At 39.4% G+C, this 25,259-nt stretch overlaps 1 protein-coding gene across 1 annotated transcript in view; it reads right to left on the reverse strand.

Annotated features, from left to right (window-relative positions):
* Positions 1-25,259, reverse strand: part of GRM1 (glutamate metabotropic receptor 1) — a 409,262-nt gene that overhangs the window by 65,480 nt on the left and 318,523 nt on the right. The window contains exons 4-5 of the mRNA XM_039230915.1: positions 14,155-14,401; positions 8,979-9,147 (exon numbers count right to left, since the gene is read on the reverse strand). Of these exons, the coding sequence (XP_039086846.1) occupies positions 8,979-9,147; positions 14,155-14,401 (416 nt within the window). The remainder of the gene's footprint in view (positions 1-8,978; positions 9,148-14,154; positions 14,402-25,259) is intronic.

The following is a 25,259-nucleotide window of genomic DNA, read 5'->3' on the forward strand; positions in this document are numbered from 1 at the left end:
GATCAAGAAGATGTGGTTTATCTATACCATGGAATACTACATGGCAATGAGAAACAATGAAATCTGGCCATGTGTAGCAACATGGATGGACCTTGAGGGTGTTATGCTGAGCGAAATAAGTCAGGCAGAGAAGGATAAATATCATATGTTTGCACGTATAGGAGGATTAGGAGGAACTTGACGGAGGAACAAGGGGGAGAAGAAGGGCGGAAATGGTGGGGGAAAGGGAGAGAGGCAAACCATTAGAGACTCTTGAATGCTGACAAAAACTGAGGACTGATGGACGTGGGGGGTAGGGGGGAATGGGCATGGAGGAGGACACTTGTGGGGATGAGCATTGAGTGTTATGTGGAAACTAATTTGACAATAAACTATTTGTAAAAAAAAAAAAATTAAATAAATAAATAAATAAATAAAGTGCATATCATGTGCCACGCACTATGTCAAGGTTAGAAACAGTCAGTGAACAAAGCAGGTAATATCCCCATCCTGAGGAGGAGCTATTATTCTAGAGAAGGGCTTTGAGAAAACTAACTAAAGGGAGAAAGAGAAATAGGGTGCAGGGCAGGGACCAAGGTGAGGCAAGCATAGTACGTAGGAACCAAATTTAAAGAGATGCCCACCCTCAGGGTTGTGTAAGGATTCTCCCTGCACTTGCACAGCCTTGAGAGTGAGTGCTTCCCTAAACCCTGAGCCCTAGGCACCTCACTTGCCTGCTGGTGGTCCTAGATGGGGGGGTGCATGGAATAAGGAATCTCAATCTGGCATTTGGTGATTAGATAAGGCATCACTAAGACATTGCCATTTAAGTTAAGACTTGAGAGAAGGAAAGAGTATAAGCCCTGAATATATCTAGTGGATGAGTATTCTAGGCAGAGGGAACAGAGTTGGTACCCTGCATACTCATACTTCCTTCTCTATTTTTCTATATGTATCGTATACCTCAATAAATGTTTACTTACAAAAGCAAACGGGCCCTGTTTCTGCCACTGCCATTGTCCAATATCATGTGATTTAGCAGCAACACCTTTCCGGACTTGTCCCCAAACGTGGCAGATAGGCTGGGTCTGAAGCTAAGGTGATCACCCACAACTTCAGTAAACAGAGTCGGGCCAACATACGAGAAGTGAAAATGGAGGTATTACTCAAAGTAGCTATGGATAAATTAATAATTCCACAGAATTTCTTATTGTCCCCAGTGCTTACAGTTTCCTCCTTATCCAGAGGGACTATGGTAATTTCATGTTTTCACATGTGCCATAAGACACACATGCAAAAAATATTTTGTCTTCTTTTTTTTCAAAATTGTAGCCAATATGTTTTTAGTCACCCAGGGAGATCACATCAACGTTATGTAATCACAGGCTTCTCAGATAAGGATTTTTTTAAATATTCACGTGGCAATTTATATTCAGATCTTTCCATCCTGCAGTGGAATTTAAAAAGTATCACATAATGGACAAACCACATCATCATTCCACTGGTTGCCAAAATGGCTATATTAACTATAAACAGTTTAAATGGGTAGTTTGCTTTGATTCACAATGAGAGAGAACAGAAGTGGATGGGACAGTTGTGGCTGATGATGTTATTGAGAACTTTCTTTGCTCATCTGATGACTATATGAGAATTATCCTTATTCTTACAGAACATAAGCTGAGGTATTAAAGTATAGAGTTTCATGATATTTGCATCTGACTTTCAAATGGCACAGGGAGTATATAGGAAAGAGTAAAAGAGAGAGAGGGAGAAGAAAAGAAATAGAGAGTAAAATGAGAAAAAATGGAGTGAAGGATTTACAATTAGTTAATGTGTCTGGTGGCTATATGAGTGGTCAATTTAATGTTTTCTTTCATGTTTGGAAGTGAGAAAAAAGAAGTATTAACTGGGCTAAAATTATGAGCAAATAGGGAAAAAGTTGAACAAAAATAAAAATACTCATTACAAATATGGGAAGAATTCAAAGATAATTCACAGTTAGCGGTCATGAAATAACTATGAAAAATCTCTGAAAGCTCCAGGCAGATGAGGCTGGGCTGGGCAGGGTGGTGAAGACATTGCATATACAAACAAGCCACGTAGTGACCAGAGAGTAATGATTGTTTGCACCATGAGAACGTTTTCTTGAGTAGATTTCAGCCTAAAATGATTCTCTTGCCACCAAATTCAAGACAAAATTCTTCCTACTGCCATGGAAGGGAAGAAAACGTATTCAAGCCATTATGAGGAGGCACTGGAGGAGAATGAAACTATTCCAAATGCTATAGCCTAGTATATAAAAACAAAAGTAGCTAGAAGTATAAAGAAGTACAACATGACACACTTTGAACTCTGAATGTGGAACAATTATAAATGGAAAAACTGAATGTAAAATAACCTGTCCAGCGTAATCCAAAATGTGACCTAGAAGAAAATCAGCAGGTGAGCTACTCAGAATCAATGTGAGGGTAAGAAGAGTGGAAGGGGGAAGAGTGCACTGCATTTCCCTAACTTCCCAATTCTAGGTATCGAGATCAAATGACCAGTATCTCATCAGGTGGTAAGTTATTGGGAAATGGTGTTAAACCCTACCTTTGGTTATTTTATATTTTTGATGAAAATTTTGCATCATTTCCATAATTTCAAAACAAATGGAATGATAATGTTTTTCAAAGTTCATCTACCTGATTTCAGGTAATGCAATGTTTCATATTCTATCACATCATTAAAGTTGTTTTCTCTCCCTGAGGGTATTTAACTATGATATTGGCAGGTGTGTTATTAGCTGGAGTATAAACATTATAATGTGGCTACATTTTCTTCTCATCCTTGATACTGGATAGCATGGACCCACGCCAGATCTATTTCCTGTAGATACTTCTGCATAAAGTAACAGGAAGGATAGTTGGCAAATCAAATATGTTCTATCATATAAAATGTATCCTTATCACACTTATTTTCTTATCATTATGAAAGGGAGGTGGTACTAATTGCTTGACAATTTTGATCAAAATTGTCTTTCAGAGAGACAGCATCCCTTGCAGAATAATGCTGGATTTGGGCCAAGTAAGCGACTGTAAATACAGAGAGAGTTCTTTCAAGAGCTGGAGAATGTACAGAGGAAGAGGAAAATAATGCTAAAGAGGCTGAGTTCACAGCACACATTAAAGGAATGATCTTAGGTTGCTAAAGATAACAAACATTCTGGAATATGAGGTTCTCATCCCTAATCTCTGCAGAGTCTTAAAGTATCAGATCTACAATAAAGTGGATGGTTTTTAATCACTGGCCTCTGTTGAAAGGTGATAGTGTCAATGTGAAAATTAATATTAGCAATTATATTTTCAAAAGAAGGGTATTATGAGAAATAATAAGTTTTTTACATTGGCAGCCTCTGTCAAGTAACTATGCTTACCAACAGAAAGAACCCAGAGTCAAACTCCTCGAGTAGCATTACCTAATCATGCTTATGGTATTATTAAATATAAGGACACATAGTTCCAATTAAAGGTCAATATAAGTGGTTTTTTAATAGACTGTCTAGCTTCCTTTCATCTTTGAAGACATCTTGGATCACCATGAAAATGAAAATGTCCCATTTAGTTTGATACTCAACAAATTGGTGGTTTGGCTTCTTTGCTGATCTGACTGGAATGGGAAACTCAGGGTAACAGGAAGCTGAAGAGGAACAAGGGGCTCTTGCAGTTATAAGTTAAGAAATCTTCTGAGGTCCAGCCTGTTGAACCTAAACTGTTATCTTTTCAATAGAAAATGCCAGGTTAGGAAAGAATCAGACTTTTCTTGAAAGGAAATTAGTTAGCCTAATTCAAAAATCTGTAGTTTTTAAGCTACATGTACTGGGGCTTTTCTATACGTACATAAGGTGTATTTTACTGTATGACAATATGGCATGTGTAAACCAGGAAATATTTGTGATCTATTCTTTACATTCATGTAACTTCAGAATATTATTTTGATTGGCCAGGTGAGAACAGGAAGAATTAGCATTCTCTATTCTCCATGCCCAATCCCCCAACCCCCAAATCATCCCCTTAAAGCAAAGAACCCAAAGACAAACTTAAGGGGAGAAAAATTGAAGACAGAGAGGAAAGGAAAGAATAGGAGCCAGTGAAAGCAATCTGCAGGATCTTTTCCCTCAACGTCTCTGTTAGTTTCCCTGCCTCTATTAAACTCCCCCAACCTTCTGCACTAATATTGTTTCCTCAATTCTAGATTCTGTTCCCTGTTAAAGTGCATCTCTATTTATAATTTTAGAGTGAACTCCTGAGAAAATAAGGCTTAGCAATTGAAACTTGCATTAGTAGGAAATACACCAGTTCATCTAATGACAGGTAATTGAACCACATGAGGCGGTGAGGTGATCAGAGCTCTGGGCTGGCTCTGATCCCAGCTTTGGCACTTACTAGCTTGAGAGAGCTTGGGGAAAATGACTCAGCCCCCTGGGCCTCAGATTCCTCATCTGTACAATGGGGGCTAAATATCTGTTTCAAAAGTGTTATTTTTAGGAATAATTAAAATGGTGACTGTATCTATTATGGTACTTACACAAGAATATGCTTGAAAAACATTTGTCCCTGACTCTATTGCCTCCCTTCTCCTTCCTTTCACTGCCCCCTTCGCCTTCCCACCCCTTCTTGGCTCTTTCTTGCCTGTCACCAACCAAAGAAAATGGCTGCAGGCCTGGTACAGGAGATCGCCACATGTGCAGGCCCTTGGTGTTTGCTTGCAGATTCACTGTCCACACTTTGTGTACTGCCTTAGATCCTCTTCCCCTAGCCTGTCTCTTAGGCCCTTGGCCACTGGCTCTTAGAATGTCCTGGACACTTCTGCAACGCATACTTCAGTCTCTATCAATGTTGTCTCATTTCCTGTCATGTCCAACTATCTGTCTCTCCCATGACTCCATCACTGGATTTCAGAACTGTCTCCATTACACTCACCACAGCAGAAGCCCAGAACGGACTACATGGGACCCAACTGCTTCTAAATCTGCAAAAGGACCATGGAACCGGAATTAGATTCTGGCTTCCCCAGTAGCTGTCTAAAGGGATCAGATTATATTTCTTCCTGTGAGTAAACTTTGTCCACAGGAAACAGAAAATGGCACGGCATAGGTGCACACATTCTTCTTCCCTCCTTGCTCTAGTAGATATGCCAAGTGGCCCATCCAGAGATCTCTCTGAGGCTGAATGACCAGTTACACTCAGTGCAGTGGCATCCTGCTCGGTAAAGCACTACTTCAGTGATGACGGTGGGGGCAGGGATGGGAGTGGTTTCCATGCTCCCATGTCTCCTTTCCCTTTTCCCTTCACTCTTGCATCTCTGAGATTCCAGTTCCCAGTAATGCCCTACCACTTAAGCCGTACTTAGTTTTAAGGTTTCAAGGAAACCTGTGAATTACGCTGTCCAGGCTTTCTTGCCAATGTCTTCCGGATGATGTTGGCCAAACACAGGGACCAAAAGCAAGGGAAAGAAAGGAAGACAAGGTGTCCTCCCCTCCCCACTTCAGGAGGGCATCTCAGAAGCAGCTGTGTGGCCTTCCTGGGTCCCTCTGGCCCAGGGTGAGGATCATTCTTGCTGTTGCTTGTCTCGGGTGCCTTGGCATTCTTTCTTACTTTTATAACCAATTTCTTATATTAAATTCCCTCTACCAAACCATCTGGCAAGGGTTCTTTTTTTTCCCAATCGAATCCTATTATAACACACAGCAATAAAAAGTTTGATTTTACTTAACTGTGTTTGTGGAATGGTTAAAATAAACTTCTGCTTCCATAAGATATTATATTTATAAGATATTATATGTAGATTTCTAAAAATGAATAACATAAAAAAACTGCTTTTAACTACCTCAAGGGGAATTACCATAAGAAAGCTTTATGGGTTGTCATTTAAAAAGTCAAATAATTTATTTTAGCATTTTAAATGGCATCTGATATTTACAACGAATTATCCCTTTCTAAACATTATGCTTCCCAGTTAGTACAAGTGCAAGTCCTATAATTGCCTTGTATGCTGCCTCTCTCCTGTTTTTATGGTCGCTACTGAGGGATCTGGCTCTTTGCATACTGGGCCTGGTAGGTGGTAAATTGGTGGTGTGAGAATATAAGTGCTATCATTTGGTAAATGGGATTCAGATTTCATTTGTTTCCATACCTCCCATGGTGGTTATGGGTAACAAACAAACATTCCACCCCCCCCCCACCTCCACTCCAGGTGCCATTGAGAACAGGCATATTTTCTTCCTGCAGGGTACACAATATTTCTAAAATTAGACCCCAAGAGATTTGCATTTATAGCAAGTGCTCTGTAATGGCTCCGCAATGATTTCTGGGATCTCCTTCAATAACAAACACTGCATGGGCGTAATGCAAACGTGAAGCCAGAAATACTTCAGTATCTAGGCATAGAGATGTATGACAGCCTTTCCTGTGAATTTTGGGAGGAAAGGCCTTTCTTCTGAAAGGTACGAATGGGAATCCACAGGGTATGTGAGCCCCCATTCATGGCCTACCAGCAACCACAGTAACAGCACGGAATTATGGAAAGTGGCTGGAGTTCAGAGAATCTTTGCAATGATTTGTTTTCTCTTGACAGGTTTTGTTTGTTTGTTTGTTTTTCTTATACTCTGAAAAAAACCAACTTTGTAGTTCCATAAACTGTTTTACAATGCTTATCTGCAGCATAGACAAGGCTCTCACCTAAGCTGGAAAGGCCTGAATTACGCATGTGATACCTCTTGACTCACATTGTCCCCGCAGTATGACCTCAGTCTCAGATGTCCCATTTTCTCTGCCATCCAGAAAGGATGACAAAATTAGAATCCAGTGGTTTGGCATCTCATGGCAACAATTAGGAAGCTTTGTGCCTCTGGAGTTTAAACCATCAGACAGACTCATGTGGAAGAATTCTATTGGGACAAGAATCAGAAATGGGATTCCTGGGGAGCAGCCTTGCTGACATACAGCCTGTACACAATGGACTGGCTGCAGCCACGCTTATGCTGCAGAAATACTTCTGCACAGAGGGCAAACTCACGGTATCTTTGAGCCCCCTGAATGGGCCATGCTACTCCTGCCTTACAGGACTCCTTGCCCAAATCTTCCCCCATTCAAGGACTAAACTTGGGCTTGGGCAGAACACCTCCAGTACCTGTCACAGCACCAGGAAGGAGTCTATCCTGATAGGTTAGTTGGCATGGAAATATTAAGTACTTTTAATATCACATCTGGGGGCACCTGGGTGGCTCAGTCGGTTGAGCATCTGACTTCAGCTCAGGTCATGGTCTCACAGTTCCTAGGTTTGAGCCCCGTGTCATGCTCTGTGCTGACAGCTTGGAGCCTGGAGCCTACTTCAGATTCTGTGTCTCCCTCTCTCTCTCTCTGCCCCTCCCCTACTTGCTCTCTCTCTCTCTCAAAAATAAATAAACATTAAAAATTTTATTTTAATATCACATCTGCATAGAAGCAACAAGATACTTAAAACTAGGGTGAATAAAACTAACGCAATGTTGTGTGTCAACTATACTCTGATAAAAAAGAAATAAAACAAAATCAATCAAACAAACCGGCTCGGGTTAATTATCTCAGAAGTTTGTTTCTTCTTCGAAGTGGCTGAGATTCCTGAGAGTTTGAGTCCATCAGGACAACTCTTCAAAAGATGTCACAGCTTGGGGTGCCTGGGTGGCTCAGTTGGTTAAGCATCCAACTCTGATTTTGGCTCAGGTCATGATCTTGCAGTTTGTGAATTTGAGCCCCATGTCAGGCTCTGCTCTGACAGTGACAATGTGGAGCATGCTTGGGATTCTCTCTCTCCCTCTCTTACTGTCCCTTCTCCATGCTGGCACTCTCTCTCTCTCTCTCTCTCAAAATAAATAAACAAACAAAAAGTATGTTACAGCTTCCAAATCCTCTGGTGTCACTGACCAGTAGACATGAGGCTTTTCCAGTTTCTGCACGAGCACTTCCACACAGGACTAACATGGCTACCCTCTTGCCCTAAGACCCTCAGTGTACTACTCAGGGCTTCTTCCTACAGGGGTGGTTCCGCAGCTCCTGAGAATGAGAATGGCAGGTGGCATGGCGGCATGGCCAGAGGGCCAGCGCCTCACACAGTATCTCCTCCAGCCCAGCTGTGCTGTGTGACATTTATGTGACAGCCTGTCTGCTCCCAGAGATGAATCACAGAAAATTAGAGAGGGGAAAGACCTACGAGGTCATTTAATCCATACTCTTGCCAATTGGCGATCACTCCCCTACACTCCACTTCCTAGTGCATCATCCAATGTGGTTTTAAATAGCATGAGACACAGAGGAGTGCTGTTCCCATGCCTTCCTCACCAAGAATCCTCTCTCGCATGTCCAGCCAAATGTTCGATATTTAATGTTTATTTACTCTACTGTTATGCATACAGCAATATCATGGTTCCTCACTTGCCCCAGGCTGATAAAAAAGCTTCTAAGAATAACTAGGAAGCGAGGACTCTCTTGGCTAGAAAATGCCAGTTTCAGGAAAATCAAAGAACATGGTGGTGAAAAAGGGAAATGATAAGCAGCTTCTGTTAGCTCATTTCAGCTTCTTTTATGTTAATTATGTGCGTATTTAGTATTGTTCAGCTTCTGCTCTCTTGAACAATAGCTAGAACTATGACTAAGCGGTATCATTGGTTTTGGTTTCCACATTTACTTCTGTTTCAATTTTTAATTCGAGTGTTTGTCCCTTCACTTTCTAGATTTAATCGAAGAGTCCGGCTCATCATTGCGATTCAAATAAGGACTATTCTTCAATATTCAGGTGGTTTGTCTATTTCATTTTCTAATCATCCTTTATTTTTCCAGTTTTAGCCAAACACAAGGACAAAAACAGTAAGCCTGTCACATCCCTTCTGGACAGTCTTGTCTAAGAAAAATGTCTGTTTTTCTTTATGTAGGTCCTTGCAGGAGGACTCATTCTGTCTAAGAATGCATTTGTGGTCAGCTTACCTTAATTTGGCCCTTTAAGCAAGGCTCACTGCACACAGACCGTACCATCCCACTCTTGTTCATTTGGATTTTGTAATCATCAATGTTCAACACGCCTTCGTGCCAGGTTCCGACATGTACGTAGTCATAGCGATTAGCTTCGGTATACTGCAGATTCATGATATCATACCTACAGAGAAACCAACATGTGCGTCTTGGACATACAGACATAATGTAGAAAACAAAGAAATCTGGTAAACATGTCATAGAGAGAAGGGAGATAAAAGCTGGAATTATCTCACGGCCTAACGTCTGTCAATATTTTCATTTGTTTCTAATGTTTCTTCCGATTTTCCAAAATGTGTGTTTCCTGCTTTAGTCTCTGTGTATTGCCCATATTTGCTAAAGAATATATTACTTTGCACTTCTCTCTCTGCTTATTCTGCCCAAAAATAAGCCTATGTGTGCTGAATTGATTACCATCTCCTTCAAATAATTATTCACTAAGTTATTCTTTGAACGAGTCATGATTCTTGAAAACATTGATTTCTTTATTTAATGTTTAGTTATTTATTTTGAGAGAGAGAGTGTGTGCATGTAAGTCAGAGAGATGCAGAAAGAGAGAGGAGGAGAGAGAATCCCAAGCAGGCTTCCTGCTGCAGAGCCTGATGTGGGTGTTCCATCTCACAAACCATGAGATCATGACCTGAGCAGAGAACAAGCATCAGACACTCAACTGACAGAGCCACCCAGGAGCCTGGAGAATATTAATTTCTTAACTTGATCATTATCATTCTAATGTTCTTTTTCACATTCAGTTGCCATTTTCATTATGCTGGATTAAAAGAAGGGAGTTTTACCAAGTCTGGAACCCATTTTAGGTGCTAATAAAGCAAGAAATCTGAGAAACACAGCTTTAATTAAAAGGATGTTGGGGATTTAGCATCTTGAGTACTGACATTTAAACTGGTCTCCTCCCTGATTAGGACAAACATTTCTGAAATCCAAATAATCGGTGTCAGTTACTTCAGTAATTTCAAATGCTGCAATGCTACACTATGGAAACATCTACATTTAGAAACCCTCACTGCAGCCAGAGTGTGCTTTGGGGGCCAGACTTCATCATTTTCCAGCATGGGCAATGGAGAACATTCTCCAATGTGATGAAAAGAGCACGAGACTTGGCAATAGAATGCATAAGCTAGACTCTCTTTTCTAACATTTTAACAGTAGATTATACTACTTAGGAATGTCACTAAATGCTTAAAGGTTCACAGAGTTCTTGTGAGGATTTATTAACAAGGCATTTAAAAAACTATTTTATAGTTGGGAAAATGCATATGTAAGGCAATATCACTGTATCATTCATATTTGTATTACTACGAATGCCCGAAAATACTCTGGTTATTTCCATTACCATAAGAAAACTGGAGAACATCTTTTTGTACTTGCATAGCTGTTTCTCTCTCAGTCTTTGGAAATTCTATGGCCTTCTTCATTTTCCTCCCCATGTTGCTCTTTACTCCAAGTAAACTATAACTCATGTGGCGGTTTCCCACAAATGATGCCTGACTGTCCATTTCTGGCTCTGCAAAGTGGGATTCTCTTTGCTGTAGTACCTATGCAGAGTTCCCACCATGCTGCCCTAGAAAAGAGAGGGATGGTCTCTAGCTCTTTGTGCTGGACTTGAAGAAATAGATAGCAATTAACTAACATGTATTCCTCTTCCTCATCTTCCAACCTCCCATGCTCCTATCTAATCCTTTTGGAACTCTTCCTCTCTAAACCCTATGCAGACTCAGAGTCTTCCTCAGCCCAGCACTCTCCGGAAATTATTGCCAACCTTACTTGGCTTCCAAAACCTATTGGCTATATCTGTCTTAGTTCTTTATCTAGATAACTACTATTCGTTGTTAGTTTGTCTGCCTGTTCTTAATGTGCAAACACATTCTGCCACCCACAGTGTGACTAGTGGCTTCTCCACATCCAAATTCTGGCAATTTCTCTAAAGGGAAAGGGGACTCTGGGAGAGGAAAGGAAGTTTTTCCCCACTTTTCAGGAGCACGGGCCTTACCAGTTTAGAAGGGAAAATGGAGCACCTGGAGCATGTTATTCATCTCTTTGCTGTTTACACTTTCGGCTCATAAATAAAAGTTCTGATTCTTCTTGTTGTTGAGCCATACCAGCACGTTCTTCTGAGTGGCTCTCTGAGCGATACCCAGTCGGGTATTAACTGTGGGCTGATGGCCCCTACTCATCTTGCTCATCAATGATGCTAATATATATCTCCAATATTTTTCCATTTTAAACTCATTATGGTTACAGAACCTGCTGGAATGTTTGGTTAATAGCTTCCTTTTTCATTTCCTTTAATTTTTATGTTTTACCCCATATTGTTATTGACTCTCCCTATATACTTCCAGTGAAGGCTTTGGTGCAATGCCAGCTTTAGGGTATCTTTTTCCTATAGATAAGTTTCCTAAGATTCATTTCAACATTTGCTCTTCAAAAGAAGAAATCAATTCACACTTCATTAGCATTTAGAAACTGAAAAACTCATAATATTTTGGTATGGGAACACATTTTCAAAAAGTCCCAAAAGGCAGAGGGAAAAAAATGCTGAAAGATACCAAGGGAAAAGCATGAGATACCAAACAGAGGCCTTCCCCCGTGCTGCATGTGTTAATGAACACCGCTCTTTCCTCTTGACCCTACAGTCCCTCATTGGCATGTTGGCATTTATTTCAAATATCCTTATGCTGTAAATTACAATTTTATAGCACCCTCTCAATGCACTCAGTTTATGTTGCATGATGATTCACTAAAATAATTACAAGAGGGACCAAAAGCATGAATGGTGGTATGAGAGGGGATGGGAGCAGAGGGAGGTGGTTGAGACAGACACTGAACACAGATTAAGATGGCCAGTTTCACGCAAGAGGAAATGATCCTTGAAAAGGGACCCAGAAGAAAACTCATGATTTAAATATGTAATTACACAGGGGAAAAACCAGCTAAAATTGCATGCCCATATTTTGGATAAATTATAAATAAAGAGATCAAGAGGAAACTTGTATGTATGGAGTGTCTGAAATGCATCTGTAGGGATGCCTGGGTGGCTCAGTCGGTTAAGCATCCGATTCTTGGTTTCAGCTCAGGTCATGATCATGTTCATGAGCTGGAGTGCTGTGATGGGCTCTGCATTGACAGTGTGGAGCCTGCTCTGTCTCCCTCCCTTCCTCTCTCTCTCTCCCCTCCTCTCCTGCTCACTCTCTATCCCTCAAATAAATAAATAAATAAATAAACTTAAAAAATTCAACTTGCCTTGTGCTAGGCACATTGTATACATCATCTTACAGAACCGTGAAGGAAGGTTTCCATCCCAAATCTGACGGTTCCCAGTGGACCCCAGGATTACAACCATGCGCTTAAAGTGGAGAGTGGTCAGTGCTCTGAATCTCAGGTCCTCTTGTCCTTTTTGGTACTGTTTCCCAAGGTGCCCAGCATCTAGAAGCTTTCCACATTCCCAGGCCCTAAATCATTCCTTCCGCCCCACTCACATTTTGATCTAAATCTCCTCCTACCTAACTGGCAGCCTGGAAGGAATCTGATAAATCCAACATTGTAATTGCTGACAATTACTTATATCACTTATCCTTCCCAGGGCTGTTGGATTTTCACAGGGAGAATCCCCACAAGGCACTCTCTGACCACGAAACTTTAAGCTTACATGAAAGGCAGAGATATGTTGAGAATTATTTAGGGTCAGATAGTTTCTTACAGTGCCTCTGAAATGACATTAAGAAGGTTGCCAGCAACTTTGCCTAATTTTAGGCTTAGCTAAAAGGCAGCACAATGTAGCAAAAAGATTATAGGCCTCAGATTCAGACTGCACACTCTCCACCAGCTACTCTTTGCACGAATTTAGGTGAGTTTCTTAGTTTCTCTGACACACAGTTTCTCATCTGTAAAGGAGGATAATGATATGCCTATAGCAATGAGGATTAAATGATTTGATGTTCCATTTTAACACAACATATGCTTTCCTAAAATTTCTCATTCTGTAAAATCATATACTGAAAGATAACAGGGCTTATGAGAGAAAAGAGAGAGAAGGGAAAAAAACAAGATTGTAGGAATACTGTATAGCAGCCAAGCTGAGGGCCTTTTTCTTCCCTGCAGCAGACTTTAATCTTACCCCGTAATTCTGATTATCCCTTGCCTAGAAAAAAAAATTCATGTGAACGAACATCAGTTCATTTATATGCCTGGAAAATAGCACTCTTTAAACTGACATCATTCTCTGCCAATCACACGTGACTTAACTGATATTATAAAGCAGCTGTTGCAGAACAGACAGTATATAAAATGACTTGGGGAAAATATACATATTAGTTAGGTTTAATTTTTTCTTTGCTTCTTGATTCCTGCATAAAATTCGATACCAGAAAGAAAATTCTTTTCTTCTTCGTTTCAAGAGACAGGTTAGCAAGAACATAAGTTAGCCTGAGAAAAGGGGATTCCTAAGGAGGATTTGGTACTTTTCATATATTAGCTCTTATTAAAATATTACACAACCAGGGATGCCTGGGTGGCTCCGTCAGTTAAGCATCTGACTCTTGATTTCAGCTCAGGTCTTGATCTGATGGTTTGTGGGATCGAGCCATGCGTTAAGCTTTGCACTGAGAGTGTGGAATCTACTTGAGACTCATTCTCTCTCTCTCTTTCTCTCTCTCTCTCTGCTCCTTCCCTGCTTTCTTTCTCCCTCTCTCTCAAAATAAATAAATAAACATTAAAAAAATACATTATACAACCAGCATGGCATTGGAACCAATCAATCAGAAAGATGCTGGTCTGGTGCTGGCACTGCCAGAGAGGGTCCTGCCACTCAGGTGTCATCTGTCCAGTTTCTTGGGCTTGTACAAGATCCCACGCATTCTGATGGAAGGGCCAGGGTGGTAGCTGGGTAAGGGAGAGCCACTGGAAGAATGCAGGACTTTAGGTATTTACCAATAAGTTTTCAAAGTTTTATGGCATAATTTCCAACTGAGGTTAACCCTATATTTTTATCTATCAAGTCATATCTATCCTCATGACACTTGGAAACCATGGAACCAAATGGGACCAGAGTTGCCATCTGTCTACTCAGAGAGGATCACAAGGTTATCTGAACCCATCCCAGAACAGACAGCTTTACCTTCCAGGAGCATCCCCTTTCTCATCAAACCACACTTCCTCTCCAGACACACCGATGAACGTGGACTTGATGAGGAACTCCAGGAGTTTGCTACCGTCGATGGGCTTCATAGCATCACAGAGGCCCACATGGCCCGGGCAGAGGGCATGGTGCATGTTCTGCAGCCCGTGGGCCATGGCATAGATGGCATTGATGACAAACCCCATCTTACTGTCCTGGACATAGTTTTCTTCTAAGCTTTCATTGCCTGCAACACAAAAACAGACTGCTACCAAGATTGTAATAATGAGGTCTAGGAATGCATGGTTAATTCTCAAATGCTTTTCAGGGCTCTCAGAGGAAAGAAAAGCCAAGTCCACTTGTACTTGCAACTCACTCTAATTCTATTTGCAAATAGTTTATTCAATTTTATTTTCTGAATTCAATAATGGTTTTATAACATATGAAACAAACTCCATAGAGGTGAAAATAAAGAACTTTCAAATATTGCAAGGAAATCCTTAAGGAGCAATGAAAATAACTCTTATTCTCTCTTGGCTCACAGAGATTTATATTAGAAGATTCCCTATTTCATGGTACTGAAAAAGCATTTTTAATATCCTCTTTGACAATCCACGATCTATAATAACTCAGTTTGTATATTACCTGAGCCTTGATATTTTCTTTTGATGACTCCACTAATTTTTTGATATCTAGGGCCACAAAAACCCAGAGTAAGAACTATATAAGTCTCTCCTTATATATAGTTGGCAGTATAGAAATATTTGAATCAGATTTGTTAATCATTAGAAACTGAGGTAAATTGTTTCCTGATGGAAAAGTCACACTACGTAATTCACTTTTAACTTTTACCTGTGAATTTAAAAAACCGTACAATCATTTCCACTTATGTCACAAGTGATCAAAAGTTCCCCAATTGCCAAACAAGTTGCACAAGAACAGTATTGAGTTAGATATGAGCTCCATGTCAGAAGTCTAAACTTAAGGACTTATGTTCGGATAAGAAATTCAGAAATCAACTGGATTTGCTGGAAAAACGATAACAGGTTTGAACAACAAAATCGATTTGGAATATATCACTGGCATAATTCAGAGATTGTGTACTTAGTTCCAGAAACTTACTTCTCTCTACAGTGGGCTTTCCCTCCCCTTCCCCACCCTGGACTGATAGTTTCGGGGTGGGGTGGGGGGAGGTTAAGGGTCTATGCTGTGTATGCTCCAGGTGCTGCAAGCTGGGGAAGGTGGTGAGTTCAGCTGTTGATTGGATTGAGAACAGCATGAGGCCCCTTGCACCCCCAGCCAGATGACCCTTTTGTTCCAGCCTAGATAGGCCACTGGACACTAAGGTTCCTGCCCGAGAGCAGCAGAGAAGTGAAAGAAGGGTAGAGTGCTTACAAGAGAAGGCAAAGAGCTGTGATACTGATGTTGAACTTGAGTTGGTTGAGAACCTGACTGTTGATTTTGGCTCAGGTCATGATCCAGCTGCATGAATCGACTTGGGATTCTCTCTCTCTCTCTCTCTCTCTCTCTGTCTCTCTCTCTCTCTCTGTGTCTCTCCCTCTCTCTCTCCCCCACCCCTCCTTCCTCTCTTTCTCTCAAAAATAAATAAATTAACTTAAAAACAAGCTTAACTACTCAAATATATTTAAAAATGTGAAAAAGATACAGTACTTGCATCTACCCTAAGTGTGAGATACAAAAATACTGGGGCCAGGCTGAAGAGGGGAAAAACTCAATTTCACCTCATCTTCCAGTGTTGCTTAGTAGGAAGTTATTAAAAATGTCATTTACTAAAGTAATATTTTCTCTGTTGAAAGGATATTTTCTGAGAGGAAATAAAGAGTAAGGCCGGTGGTTGAAATCAAACCACACAGAACAACTATAGAAAGTTATGCGAAGCAGAAAGCAAACACCCTTGTAAAAACTGCCAAGTCATTGACATAGGGTGACTTATGTCTGTCACCCAGATCACTCAGCTCTTACTATTAGTTTCCTTTCCTTCTCTTTTATTTCCTTTTAGCATATAAAGGGAATAAATTAATGTCATCTATCTGGTGAGTTTTATTTTTTTTTAATGTTTATTTTTGATAGAGAGATACAGAGCATGAGTGGGGGAGAGACAGAGAGAGAGGGAGACACAGAATCCAAAGTAGACTCCAGGCTCTGAGCTGTCCACACAGAGCTCAGTGTGGGGCTTGAACTCATGAACCATGAGATCAAGACCTGAGCCAAAGTCGGATGCTTAATCTACTAGTGAGCCACCCAGGTGCCCCTATCTGGTGAGTTTTAAACAAGGCTTTAAACACGATTTGAAACCTCTGAGTGCTAGAGCTATATGTTAAAGCTGCTAGAATTAAAGAAGTTACCACAAATTAAGGAACAAAAAAAAGAAAAAAGAAAAAGAAAAGAAAAGAAAGAAACTGAGAGGCAAAATAACCTTCAATACAGGAGCCGCTTAAAGGGTCCTAGTCAATACTAAAATCACCTGCTTCAAGTGGCAGTTATCAGCGTCAATCCAGAGCAAACTATACGAAAATATAAGAATAAATCCCCAGTTCTTCATGGAAACTGTCTACCAGGGTCAAACCTTGCGACCACTGAGTTTGTTGTTTTTGTTTGATAACTGCCATTAAAGATTTATTATATATTTAAAAAATTATGTTGGGGTCCCTAGTACAAATTTTTTAAGCCGTAGTTTATCTATTGCACATATTATACCTAAGCAATAAGGCTGTAACTGTTTTTTGGATTTCATGAAAATCAATAGTTTCCTTTTGAATGTGACTTAGGGTGATCATAGGATTTACTGTCCAAACTGGGTCACTCTTGAGAGTGAGGTGATATTATTCTGGAAGCACCAGTGTGAACAGTGTAAACAGTGTAAACTGGTCAAACGGTGACATACTTCTTGAGCCACACTAGCCTCTAACTGTGTCTATTTACTGATGTTATTATGGCTAATATATTACATTTATAAAATACATGTATATATACATACATATATGTATAATAAAAAATCAGTGGACTATTGTCAATTTTAACTAATTTTACATTTATCTAATGCTAGTGGGAAATATACACATTAATACTAGCTGCTATTTTTTGGATTGTTTATACAATGCTCAAAGAAAGAGTTCATGTTAATCCTGCCGTATAGACATTGGTCTCACCATTTACAAGTGAGGAAAGTGCAGTGGTATCCAAATGCCCTCCTGATCCTTGTTCTCTCTGTTACACTCTGTGGCAATGTGGTTGCAGATATAGAAATCTACAGAAAAGGCACTTTTCCGGTGACTGAGGAGAGGGCACCCTGCTGTTCACCAGCATCACTGTCAAGCTGGTCTGAGGCCTCTCCCTAGGATCCTTCCAGATGTACACAGCTGTCTCTCTGACTAGAAGTACTGACACCTAATCTTCTTATGGCAGAGTCTAGAACAAAAAAGCCCATCCTGTTAATATTTAGCCTACAGGGAGCCAGGAGGCTAGGCACATGTTTTTCAGGAAATATTTGTAATTCACACCCCTTTCCAAAATAAACACCAACAGCTTGTGTGCCTGTGTAATTCTGAAGTGAGTGCATGCACTTCCCTACCCTGAAAGTCCACTGGGTCTGCACATGGAGGAGAGTTCAGGAAGAACTCTGTCTCCAGCTACTACCCCAGCTCAGTATGAACTAGCATTTGGGAAGGTGCAACATTAGAGTCAGAAAATTGTCTGGCCTTTACAGGACCATTTTCTTTGCCATAGCAACTGTCTCAGGTAATGTTGCAGGGATCTATCACTGAACAAACAGAATATGTCACAGGTTTTCCTGTTCCCCCCAAATCCTGTATTTTCATGACCAGTGAATAGAGAATCCAAACTAATAATATTGTCACTTGGTGGGAAGGTGGAAACACTGTGGTTCCCTGAGGTTTAGTGCCTTTTCATAGCACTAGTCTCAGTTTTTAGTGAAAAGGGGATTTTATGATTCATTTTTCTGTGGTGCATTAACTGTTATAGACCACCAGGGTATCATTAAATCATTACCTTTTCTAATACACTAAATGGAATAAAATAATTGTAGTTGCCTGTGTTTATTTACCTTCAAAAGAATACCTGTCTAACTACTTGAGTGGATTGTGCAAATAGCTGCCTTGATTCTAAGCAGTAATCTTGTTCTTATTGCTAAAGTACAACAAGGACTACAAATTGCTGCTTGAATGAGGCAGCACACAGGGCCTCCACGGGGGGTAGGAACTGACTGTGGAGTTTCTGAAAACATAGTGGTCAGGAGAAGGGTCAGTGATTCTATCTGCTGCCATGTAGGATGGTCATTCTGAAGAGCCATGTAGCAGAAAGAACTCTGCACCAGGCCTATGAGCACCTGCAACCCAGAGGCAGTTCTGCTAGAACACATCAACAGTGCATTTCTAACAAGCCAAGGAACTTAGATAAGGGTCTAGACCTCCTTGGGTCTCGGTTTCCCAATTAAAGAAAAATGCCACAAGTGTATCAGATTGTCTGTCTGAAGATCTCTTGCCCTTCTGAAGTCTCTATGCTTTGCTTTTCCAATTCTACATTTACTAGTACTTGGTAAAGCCATTCATATAGCTTATCTTTTTCTTTTTTTTTTTTTTTTACTGTTTACACAACTATATAAGATAGGTTTTATTATCACTGCTTTACACATATGAAGACTAAAGTTAAGTCACGATTGAGGAGAAACATCCCTCTTCCCCTTTAATTAATGCTTCTGTTGAAGAAACTCTCTACTAAGTAGCACCTCAGGTCTTTGACTCACCTAAAGGGAAGAGAAGAGTGATTTGTTTTACTGGTGTACTGAAAACAAGAAACTGGGCATGCTCAGCTCAACCCTTTGCTCTCTCATTTGAAACCAATAACCTGATAGTACTCAAAGATTCTGGTTAGTTCTCAGGCTTGGGAAGATGTGGGTTGTCATTTGCAGCCCTGCCAGCAGGATAGATGGGTTAACCTCTCCAGTTCCAGGATCAAGTAGTGAAAAGTCTGTCTTGGCCACATATCTAATCTATGTCCCTAATCTGGTTGGGTTTTCTGTTTTTCAGTTAGTTTTTTGTTAACTTTAAAAAAAATTAGTTGAGATATGTATAACTCACATGTGATAAGGTATAGACATCTTTACTATACAGATCAATAAATGTTTACAGAAGTCCATACCCATGTAACTGCTTGCTGCCCATGACTTAGAGCATGTTTGGAAGGCTTTCATTTATTTAAAGTTTACTAAATTCATCCCAGCAATGTTTGTAAGTTTTCAGTAGGCAGAACCTAGGTATTTCATTTTTATTATACTGGAATGATCAGTATATTTGAAAAAATTTTAAAGTTATTTATTGCCAGTGTGTAGAAATACTCTTGATAGTTGCATTTTTGTCTTGTGTCCTGCAAGCTTGCCAAATTAATTTGTTAATTCTATTTTTAATAAATTCTTTTGAGTTGTCTAGTTATACCGTCAGATTACTAATAAAACATATTTTATCCTCATCTGTTTAACTCTTGGGTCTACTTCTTAGTTGGCTCAAATTTGGGAAGGAAGTATATTGTCTGTCCTACAAAAGTCCCAGCTGGTAAGCACAGAGACAGTGGCCTCCAGAGCTGGACCTGGTCCCTGCCAAGTGGCACTATGCAGGCAAGTCTCAGCTTTATCCAACTGCTAGAGAAGTCTCATGACAGACAAGACATTTGTTAGCAAAAACAATCAGTTTTATATTTATTTTTCTCTGAGTTTTTAATAATACTGTCCCAGTTTGAATGCCCAAAGTGAAAAGATAAAAAAAATAGATAGAATGTTGAACTCCAATAGGGTATTTTTATTGTGGCTGCTCTATTTCATTAGAATCCCACCACTATGCATAAATCTGGTCATGTTGCCCTTTCCAATATAAACCCTCAGCATTAACTTCAACTTAAAAAGAGACAAAACAAGCATTCTTCTACCCCATCATAAAACAAGGAAGTATTTTGGGAAACAGTGGTACACATAACTGTCCTGGAGAAAACATTCTTATGATTTCTTGGCATTTGTAGCTCTGCACTGCCTCTCTATCTGAAAGTATTATATACTCAATACATAATTGGATACAATCTCAATTCAGATCAAAATAGAAAGGGCTGTATTGTTTTATATTGGTAACATATCAAGCAAAGAAAAGAAAATTCATATTCCTTTAAATGACCCAAATATTAGATTAATTGAAGGAAGATTAATCAGGTCATTTTAAAAATAATGACCTCAAAGGAATAACATGCCCTCAATTTTTCTTGAAGACCTGGGCTGTTAAATTTTCCTTATGCTTTATGCTTTTCCAGAGATGAGATGAGATGATGAGATTTACAACTGTCTAGGCTTGTCCATGCTCAAGTCTAGGATCTGTGAATTTGTGTTTCCTCTGACTCTATATTTTCCTCTTTTCCCTAAAAAGTTTTCTCTGCTCACATCACAGAAAAATATGACCCCTCCATTATTTTCTGCTCAGTTTATTAAAATGTAAATTAACTCCTATGGAGGATGGAAGAGAAGAAAAGAAAGTTCATTTAATCGAGCATATGTTATTATTAGTTGAATTTCTATTGCTTAAATGCCCTTGGTTTTAACATATGTGAGCAGTACAGACATTTTTCTAAATACACTATCACAATCTATTGTTAACAAAGAAACTCTCCACTTACATGACACATGAACAGCAGGCTCCCTGCAAATTGATGATAATATATGGTAAGCCTTCAATTCCCCAAAAACACAATTGCATTTTAGCTAGTTTTTATGTCAAATAATTGTGGTATCTATGAAAAACAAATGAGCACAATCGCTGCTGTGTTTAAGTGACGCTGGGGATCAGTCAGTAACATTTAGTTGAACCACAGGGATAGTTCAGACAAAATGAGGGAATCTTGCCATGTGCCTTTGCCTTTATTATTGATCTGGCAAAAAAATCGTTGTCATGGAGTTATAGACCACTCCCCCTGGAGTAACTAATCTTTGCCGGTCTGCAGTAAACATTTGGCAGGTAATCAGAGAGGTAAAGTATATTACAGAGAGCTAGCTGCTTTAACCACCATGGGAAGTTAGAGTGTGGTTAAAATTTATCAGGAACCAACTCTCTTCTCAACAACCTGCTGAGTCAGAATCCTTGCCTATTCCTCTGGACCTCTATCAAACTTTAAGAAGGCATATCTATGCTCATAGCACCACTTCTACTTTTTTATGGGTGATGGGAAACGTAGTTTCTTTTACATATGTAAGGGAGTTCCATGATTTAATGGTGTTCTGACCTATTTTGAGTTCCTTTCAATGGTTTGTCCTTTTAAAGTACCTCTAGTTTTGTGTTGCAGTATTTGGATTAAACTAATATGTTAGGGTGGATTTTGCAAAAGTACAAGAGCTACTTGTAAATATTTCACTGATCTCTGACTTATTTAATTAGGGCCTAACGGCATTTTCTGTTAGCCAATATAGAGTCTTATTTATTACAAAAAAATTATAAAATTATATGACATTAGTATTTGAATTCTACTTTTATAATTGACTTCTTATTAATATAATACAAAATCTATAACTGAATAAAATACCAAACATAAAAATGTATACTTTGGGACATATTAAAGAATTTCATATCCTTCAGCCTTTTCCTAGGAATTTATATCCCAAGTGGATAAGTTGGGAGCCTGGAATAGAAGCCTGTCATGTTCTAAACAGACTCTGGGATTTAAATATAGGTCATAAGGTTTATTGCCATGCCTCTACTATTTAAGAATGAAATATACTATGGATTTTAATTCAGGGTTCATCTTTACAGGTCACCATCAGTGGATATTTTATGTTGATATTTTAAGTAGACAACAGCCTATGTAGACAACCACTCTATCTGTCCCAAAGTTGCAATTACTGAAATTTCTTGAGTGGCATTCTGGTGTGGTGTCTCCCAACAGCATTTCTTAAAAGAATTGAATTTGGAATTCCTAAGGCCCCAATAAGAACTCATGGCTAGTGAGATTTTAGTCAATATGTGTCCAGAAATTGGAAGAGTAGTTTCTAAGATTAATGTTGTCAAGAGCACATAGGAGAAGAATTCTTAGCAGGGTCTGTTAATAAAACAAATACAGAGTACAGACTTTATGCAAATCTGCTTGGATGTCAACTGCTCTGCTCAGGTTATAAACGGCATATTTACAGAAACAAGAAAGCCAAATATAGATTCTATAAGAAGGACCTCTTTGAGAGGCCACAGGGCAGATCTGAATCTATTAAAATTATATTCAGAACTGGAATATAAGCACTATACTCTGTTGGCCAAATTGTTTCTCATGAAGTATAAGTTAAAAATTTTAAAATAGCTGTATGTGAACCAAGGTTGAACAAATAAACAAAAGTATGGCAGATGGTAGAAGCCAATTTTATCACAGTTGGAGTCAGAGGTTATAGATAAGCCTCGGCATAAATATACCAGTGGTATTGGAATCATACTGAAGGCAACAGGATGAATTTAATTTCAGCTTAATATAGATATTGATAAGTTTATATAGAAATAATTATATATATATATATTCAAGTGTAGACTGGTATACATATATTTCCCAGCTCAGTGGGCTGAAGCATTAAGACCCCAATAGCAGGGGTGCCTGGGTGGCTCAGTGGGTTAAGCATTGGACTTCAGCTCAGGTCATGATCTTAGGTTTGCAGGTTCGAGTCCCGCATCAGGCTCTGTGCTGACTGCCAGCTCAGAGCCTGGAGCCTGCTTCAGATTCTGTGTCTCCCTCTCTCTCTGACCCTCCCCCACTTGCACATGCACTCTCTCAAAAGTAAATAAACGTTAAAAAGAGAAATCCCTACTCATATACAATAATTATTAAATTTTAAAAAATTAAATGGTGGAGAAGAGACAAATCTATACAGAAGAATTACAAAAATTCTGCCCTCAAGAAGGTGGAGAATAATTCCCCATCCTTTAAGTGTGGGATACACTTAGTGACTTGATTTCAAAGAGTACAGCCTTAAAAGCACTATAAAAAGAGAGATCTGATAAACACCACCTTAACCAGACGATCAATGTTAAAATAATTGGTAATAAATTGATAGGGTGTACTCTTGTTTTGTAATGTTTATTTATTTTTGAGAGAGACAGCGTGCGAGTAGGGGAGGGGCAGAGAGAGAAGAAGACACAGAATCTGAAGCCGTCTGTTAGCACAAAGCCCAATACAGGTCTCAAAACCACAAACCATGAGATGCATCCCCCTTAACCCCCCATAGGGTTTACTCTTATTATGTTGTATGGAGAAAGACACATCACCTCTGTGATCTTCCTCTCCAAACCCATAATCCCAATCTGACTATGAGAAATATGTCAGTCAGTCAACTTTAGGAACACTCTACAAAATACCTGACTAGAACTCCTAAAAACTGTCAAGGTCATCAAAACCAAGAGAAGTTCAATAATTGTCACAACTGAGAGGAGTCGAAGGAGACAAGATAAAATAATATAATTTGATATCCTGGATGGGATATTGGAGTAGAAAAAAGAAAACTGATGAAATATGAAAAAATGCGGAGTTCAGTTAATAATACTGTGCCAATGTTGGCTCATTAATTTTGGCAAAAGGTAACGTATGGAATTTCACAACAGGAGAAACTGAGTGTAGTATGTATAAGAACTCCCAGTTATAAATTTTCAACTTTTATTCAAAAATATATATATATTATCTTACCCACCTCACAATGACTTATGAAATTGGTGATATTACTATGTCCATCTTACTAACAGAAAATCCAGGGACTAGTGGGTTGAATAACTTGTCCAAGATCATACAGCTGGATAATGGTGGTGACTAGCCTGACGCTCAACTGGTATGATTCCCAAGTTCTCATTCTTAAGTATTATGTTGCTCTGTGTCTTGCTTAGATGTAATCCAAGAGTGATATTTTACTCAGCAGGCTCATGGAAAGATGTGGCATTGCCACCACATTAATAAATGTGTGTGCAAAATAAAGTTTGTCTGTGATTGTAGATTATGTAATCTATAAAGAGAATATCCACATATTTCATCACACAGTGAGATCACCATGATTTATTTCACACGGAAAATGTTGATATAGAGGCAGAATATTTTACATAGCCCTTTCATATAGATATTCCACACATTTACTACATAAAATTAAAAACAACAGACAAAAATTGTTTGGAAAGAAACACGCCACTAGGGGCACCTGGATAGCTCTGTCGATTAAGCTCCCGACTTCGGCTCGGGTCATGATCACACGGTTCATGGGTTCGAGCCCTGTGTCGGGCTCTGTGCTGACAACTAGCTCAGAGCCTGGAACCTGCTTCAGATTCTGTATCTCCCTCTCTCTCTGACCCTCCCCTGCTCACGCTGTCTCTCTCTCTCTCTCAGAAATAAATAAAACATTTAAAATTTTATGAAAAGGAAAGAAACACAGCACTAAAAATCAATATTCTAGATTCTATGACCTTCAGAATGACCTAGTCACAAGAAACTATTAACTGGTTATATCTGAGTTCCCCCAGACTATTCCAGGGTCAATCCTTCTGGACATAATTGTTGTCCATGCACTTAGCTGGAAGTGCATGCACTTTCTCTTCTGGGGGAAATTAACCATAGAGCTTAAGTTAAGAAAATAATTAAACAAGTGTCTCTTGAGGCAGGCATATCATCTTGGTTGGTAATAAACAGTTTGGAAGTTGCAGGATAAGAACAAACTTAGAGGAATCTCTACTGTACCATAAGGAACTCTCTCAAGCAACACCCATGCTTTGTGCCTGTAGTTAACCTACTGCTTACCTAAACTACTGGGGTCAAGTCTTTGCAAACTGACCTTGCTCAAACTTATCAACACATACTCATCAAAAATGCATTGGAAGAACATATGGAATTTAGCATTGCTGGGCCAGTATTTCTGTTGACTGTGGGACTTTTTTAGTGCTTTATGGGAATTTTGCTTTCTAGGATGCCAGGTGCTACACCATTTTTGGATGATGCCTCAATCATGGGATTCAGTTCTACTGAAGTAATTGGGCAACGTATCAAGATTTTTCCCTCATGGCTTCTAGTTATTCTTGGATAAGGGTATA

The sequence above is a fragment of the Hyaena hyaena genome, unplaced genomic scaffold, assembly GCF_003009895.1.
Source record: "Hyaena hyaena isolate Hyena2069 unplaced genomic scaffold, ASM300989v1 scaffold_52, whole genome shotgun sequence".
Classification (NCBI taxonomy): domain Eukaryota; kingdom Metazoa; phylum Chordata; class Mammalia; order Carnivora; family Hyaenidae; genus Hyaena; species Hyaena hyaena.